Source organism: Lathyrus oleraceus, chromosome 3 (genome assembly GCF_024323335.1).
Source record: "Lathyrus oleraceus cultivar Zhongwan6 chromosome 3, CAAS_Psat_ZW6_1.0, whole genome shotgun sequence".
In the NCBI taxonomy this organism is placed as follows: Eukaryota; Viridiplantae; Streptophyta; class Magnoliopsida; order Fabales; family Fabaceae; genus Lathyrus; species Lathyrus oleraceus.
In genome coordinates, this window is record NC_066581.1 from 241,146,438 (window position 1) to 241,152,928 (window position 6,491).

The 6,491-nt window shown below is 32.6% G+C and overlaps 1 protein-coding gene across 1 annotated transcript; it reads right to left on the bottom strand.

Moving 5' to 3' along the window:
- Positions 1-4,271: 4,271 nt before the first annotated feature.
- Positions 4,272-6,124, bottom strand: LOC127126614 (plant cysteine oxidase 1). The gene is made up of 5 exons (XM_051055566.1): positions 5,601-6,124; positions 5,373-5,494; positions 5,021-5,165; positions 4,667-4,855; positions 4,272-4,570 (listed from the first exon to the last, which is right to left on the bottom strand). The coding sequence occupies exons 1-5, from the start codon at positions 5,806-5,808 to the stop codon at positions 4,437-4,439; spliced, it is 798 nt and encodes a 265-aa protein (XP_050911523.1). The 5' UTR covers positions 5,809-6,124; the 3' UTR covers positions 4,272-4,436.
- Positions 6,125-6,491: the final 367 nt, after the last annotated feature.

A 6,491-nucleotide genomic window follows, 5' to 3' on the forward strand; every position in this document is an offset into this window, starting at 1 on the left:
GCATAACAAGCCACACAACAATATAAAAGGGTGAGAATAACTTTATATAAGTTATTGATGTATTAGTCAGCAAAGATAACATGAATAGACATAACATAGTCATACGCAAACAACAACAACAAATCATAATGCAAATGTATTAATGCAATGTATTCCACCTCCAAAAATGCATGTGGTACCAAAAATTTGGATGTCCGAGTTATTTTACGGAATTATCCATGTCTCAAATTCCTATATGGAAAATATTCCATATGAAAATGAGACTGCCATTGGCTCTCTCTGAGAATTGGACATCATCATTGGCTCTCTTTGAGCACTAGATCCTCGTCATTGGCTCTCTCTGAGCACTAGACCTCATCATTGGCTCTCTATAAGTACTGGAGCTATTCGAACCGAAGTCCTACCTATCTCCGATATACATGAATGCATGAACATACAATTCCAATCACAACTCATAATCAATCAACAAATGACATCTCGTATCTCACAGTAATGTTCTCTCTGAATAAAGTCCTCTCTAGACAAGGTTTTCTCTGAACCACAATTTGTCAATGCAAGGCCAACAATAGTTCTCTCTGAACTACACAACTCGAAATTAATGCTATATAATTAAATATTAATAATCATATTAAAAATAACGTAGTAAAATTATATTATTACTCAATAACTCAAAACACACAACAACTCAATTTTCCTCATGAACTCATAAAATTACTAAAAAAATATACCGACGGAGTAATAATTATATTTCATACTCGCAACTCATCAAAAGGGTAACAACCCTTATCTATTACTCAATAGAGTCCTCAAATAAACTCTAAACAACTCTACAACAATCTCTACAACTCTAAAACAACTCTATAGCACTATAAAATGCTCAAACGATAACCCTTCCATATAAAGACAACTCTTATGAACTCTATTGGATGGCGACCTGACTCAAATAAAAATAAAACAACTATAAGGTCATAATTTACTCTCAACTTATCAAAAAGGTGGCGAAAGTGTCACTGAAATCACAAACTACTTAAAACTCAACCTTCTTGATTCAACTTGATCAATCACACAATTGAAACTCTAAAACAGAATGTATGACTTCATAATAGCACCAAAAATTACAAAATTATGATGAAATTATGAAATTCTCCAGTTTGAAATTTCGTTAAATCTTCTTTGTAACTCAACTGACCACAACTCAAACGGACCTACAAAACTCAAGTTACGCGTGAAACACGATGACCAATGCAGGAATGAAATTGACTACGCCTCTAGTATAAAAACCAATGAACTGCTACTATTGCAGCATTCCTAGACTCAATTTCCCCTCTTAAAAAGAAATATTATTGCGTTAGTTTTCTAACACAACTGAAGGCACCTCAAATAGACTTATGAAACTCAAGATATGCATGAAATAAGACGATAAATCCTCTTTTATGTCTACCCACGATTTTCTGCATTTTTCTCCTTATTGAAAATATTTGAAACTCGTTTGTTTCGCCTATATGAGTTCTAATCGCCCCTAAAAACACACAGATAAACACCATAACTGAAAGGGCACAAAAATTAGGGAAATTAGCCCTTTGAGATCTTTCATGAAAAATAGGTCATTTGGGATTGGTTATCGACCACTAAGAAAAAATAACAATTACACAGTAAAACACATTAAAATTATATTATCAACAAAAATCCCCAAAGGGGCATAACCACAAATCAATAGCAATAATATCAACGATATCAATCATATTACTCATGGATTCAAACAATTTAATTCACTGTAATATAATCAAATTGTTTATTCAAAAAGGGTTTGCCCAAACTCTTTTGGCCACACTCATATTATCAAAGCAAAACATAGAATAAGAAAAGGGAAGGCAGGAGGATTATGACCCCTCGTCATCTGGCTGCCTAAACACCCAACATGTAAAACATTTCTCCCCCACCTCGAATGTGATGATCATTGAGTTTTTCTATCATCGGCATTCGTCCTCACTCCTCGTCCTATATCGCTCTTCTTAGATTTTTCAGTCGCTTCCTCTTTTCCAAAATTTCACATTCTCCCGGAATTCCATCTAACTTTTGTATTTAAATAACCTAAAGGTTCAATCAGTGTCCTCACCCTCAAATTTTCTTTACACCCTTACTAAACCTCTATTTTTATTGATTTATTTTTAATTCAAATATTATTTAAAATAATAATTATTGTAATTATCCCAATAATACAATTATTCACTTACAATAATAGTTCTATTATTCTCACTAATCCTCACTACACCCTAACTCTCACTCGAAACACCCATATCTTTCTAATTTAATTAAAAACTTTATTTTCTCTTAATTATAACATATCATTAATAATTTTTTTAATACCAACTAATCTACCAAAATATCCATAAATCACACATCACATAAATCACACAATAACATATAATAAATTAAATATTTTAAATAAAAATAATATTTAACTAAAGTAGGGGTGTTACAATGACGAGCAGATTGTGCAACATAAAACATACGTTATGAGAGCATGCCTGTTGTATTTGGTTGACCCTGCCATTTATATGGACAAAAGTGTCATTTATGTGGATGTCATTTATGTGGATGTCATTTACACGTGGTACTTCAATGACTTTGAGGGGATCCATTAGTACAACTAGGGGTCATTTGTTTGGTTTACTTGTACTCTAAGTTATCTGAAAGTTGTATGTGGAAGGCAAAACAGGTGACAAGCAGCATCACACTATTGGCAGTAATATATTTTTTTTGTCTTTTAGTGTCTGTGTGCCATTTTCATAAGAATTTTGCAACGCCATTACTAATTATCCATGTGTTCCAACACTTTCCAAATTTAGATCCTCTAACACTTTCCATGCATATACGGTTGGTCATGTGTACCGACCTATACTGAGGATTTCCCACATGCTGTTGCATTCTCCCTTCTCAGAGGGAACCAGGCTATAAAGTCGTTTAGAGTGTATATTGATCTCTTGGGTAACAAATGATATACACTTCCATACGTACGTCAATCACTGTGAGACGTGTTCCTTTGATGACCTTGCCTTATACTCGAGATGGTTGACTTGTAATTTACGTCCGACGCTTCCTCATCCACCTGAGCACATCATGCGGCAGTTCGGCTACATGCGGTATATTCCCAAATACCCTTATGTGTTTGCTCCTCCCGCTATGACACGTAGATATATGAATATTTTGTTTGATGATTATCTTAATCATCTGATACTGGAGGAGACACAAAGTACCATAAGTGATAGCAACTAGAGCTACGTAGACATTTACATCATGTGATTATTTAGGGTGTCATATTCTTATATGGTACACGATGCTCTAGGAGATCCACTGAGGCTAACTCATCAGGAGATACTAGAGGAGGAACAAACTAAGGAACATAATGTTGTTGATGTGTTATCTAAATGTCGTTATATCATGGAGATTAGGCTGGTGGGTATTGACAAAGCACTTTTTACGGATGACTCTGAGGCCAAGGACGATGTAGATGTCACGATGGCGGAGACACGAGAGACACTACGACACAAAAGACATCGTAGGAACAAGGGGTCCCAAGTCTAAATCAGTCATATATTGTAGTTTATAGTATTTTCGATTGTATTTTATTTTGACTTATTTCGATTTTATTGTGTACTATGGATTTATTACTTTATATATGTCATTTTCCGCATTTTGGTTTATGGTCTAATTCATCATAATATACATTTACTATATTTGTTAATTTCATTTGAGCATCACTAAAACAAATTTGAAATTTACTGTTTGGTCTGATTACGGATATGCATATCTAAATTCTATCTTGTGTGAATATGAAAATGTATCTTTAAAACAATTTATGATAAAAAAAGCATTTTATAGAGAAATTCATGAGAAGATATAAATTGAATTATTCTAAAAATATATCTCCGAATTAATTTTGCAAAATATATTAAATGTACTTTAAAATTTCATAGAGTATTTTCCCATCCTCTAAGGTACTATTCCATAACCCATACTCCCATACGTGGGTTAAACTCGTACTCCGCACGTGAGCACATCTTTGAAGGGTGATTTAGTTAACCTCAAAATTCAAACTCATACATTCTTAATAAAATAAATTGTTGCAAGTATTCTTATAATTAAATAAACATATTAAATATAAAATAAACAACATAAAAATATCATAGAAAATGCCACGTGTAAGATTTATACAATAAAACCGTTCTTATTTACTAATAAGGTAAATGTAAAAGATCCAAAAGAATTAATTAATGTCAAACAAATTTATTCTATTCATTTTTAATAGAAATGAATTATGACATAAAAACTCTTAATGGCAAATAAAATAATTTATATTATAATAGCTTCCCTTGCCATACATATATTGGAACACTTTGTAAAAGATGCTACTAGAATCGATACATTTTTTTAAGCTAAAAAACAGTGTTATCAATAGGAGGTCCCAAATATTCAATTCCATCCATTTGACAATTTTCTGGCATCTCAATTTCTTCTAACAATGCGTAACTATCTTTTTCATCTTTCCCCTCATCGATCTCTTTTTCATCTGCATGATTTAAAAAATAATTGATGCTCAGAGACACAGCACTAATGATGTATACAATTGTTTTAATATGAATGTGTTTAGGTGAGAATTACTCACTTGGGAAATCTTTGTAATATGAACAGTCTCTGTCATCTTCTTTGGAGTAAGGTGGACCAATGACATCAAGAACAGCACATGGAGTTATAGCTGTGAATTCATGAATGTTGCCTCCCGTTGTTGGATACAATACCGAGGTATCACATGATGATGTGAAAACTTTGTTTGCTTTTAACTTTGCCAACCTCACTGCAAAACAAAATTTTCTGCTTCAGCAACCAGTAATAATAACACAGTCATGGGAGACTTGTATTATCTGTGTTCGACATTATAACGCAGGTAATTCTGATCTCCATGAATGTGTATTATCAATTAATTTAGTGATTGTAAGAGAGAAACAAAGAGAGCTCTCACATTTGGAGCTGTGAGAGGCCTCCGGATCAACCCAATCATAAGACTTAATGTGCATTTGTCCTAATAGAAGCTTGCTGAAAACAGTCATCCCAGGGTGGTTATGGAGAGGAATGACTCCTCTTTCAGGTAGGAAAAAGATACACACCTATAAAAAAAAATTGACACATTAGTCGGAGATCGAAAATTAACTGATCCAAGGACTAACCACTAACCACTGTCTAGATCAAGTTGAAGAGAGAGTTTCGTTCTGGCTTCAACTTGATCTAGAAATATTCACCGCCAGACTAATCTTGGGTTACATTATGGTTTATTTAGGGAGCAATGTTAATGTTGGCAGGAAACAAAAACTTACAGAGAAATTGTCACATTTGTAGACAGTGGTGTATGTGACCCTTTGATTCTCTTTAATAATGTTTCCAGGTTTGAAAAACTGCAGATCTCTGCTTAGTCCAACATCCTCTGGCTTCATGTTATCTAATCATTAATCACAAATTTAAAAAAAATAAAAATTAACATCATAGAAAATAAATCTCAGACCGATATCATCACATGTATGACATGAATAGAAATGAAATCATACCTAGTATGTGACAAAGTTTGTGAACATCTTGTGTTACAGGAACAGTTTCAGGACCTTTGAATGTTTGTTTGCATGAATGAAATAGCTGCTGAAGTGACTTTGGAACATGTCTCTTAACTCTACAATAAGGTTTGTTCCTATTCTTAGCAATGACCCTTTTCACATAACCAACTCTTTCTCTTACTTTATCAGCCAAACCTATCTCCATTATTTGCCTTTAAAAGTGACCCAAATTTCCAACTCCTATGTCAATAACTGAATCTCAATCCTTCAACACTTTTATACTTGATAAAAAAAAAGTTTAAAAAAAGTTTTTTAAATGGCCCATTGGATAAAATTTAATTCCACTAATGGATTTTATGAAAAAAAGGAAAGGAAATATGAACTGAAATACCCAGAAATAAGAAACTATATAAAAAAAAGTATAGTTTTTGAGTAAAATGAGGAAGAAGTTAAATGATATTGGTTATATAAGAGGATTGTGAAAAGTTTAAAGGATAATATCTCGGTGATGGATAGGATTAAAAGTGAATATTGTATATGTTATAAATATATTTATATACATAAAGTGATAGAAAGAGAAGAAAATATCTATGAAAAGTATGAAAACTATGGGCAATTTAGATGGTATTGTGCTATTGACAACAGTAAAGTTAGACCAAGAAAAATAAAAAGAAATCTAAAAAAGAAAAAAAGTGAGACAAAAAATAGTGTTTTGAGTGTAGTTAAATTTTCTTCCCCATAGATTGTTTGGAAACTAGCGGTTAATGCGACCACTGTTTTCTGAGTATGAACATATTAATAATATCTCTAGAACCAAATATTTTCTTTTGGGGAAAGAAAACTTATTCTTCAAAATTCTAACCTGTATTGTTTTATATCAGGATTCAT

What these genes read in the sequence shown, in the direction of transcription:
- LOC127126614 (XM_051055566.1), bottom strand. Translation starts at nt 5,808, where the DNA reads ATGGAGATAGGTTTGGCTGATAAAGTAAGAGAAAGAGTTGGTTATGTG. An exon ending in CAAACTTTGTCACATACTAG is followed by an intron (nt 5,495 to 5,600) that starts GTATGATTTCAT and finishes ATTAATGATTAG; the next exon opens with ATAACATGAAGCCAGAGGAT. An exon ending in GGCCTCTCACAGCTCCAAAT is followed by an intron (nt 4,856 to 5,020) that starts GTGAGAGCTCTC and finishes TTTGTTTTGCAG; the next exon opens with TGAGGTTGGCAAAGTTAAAA.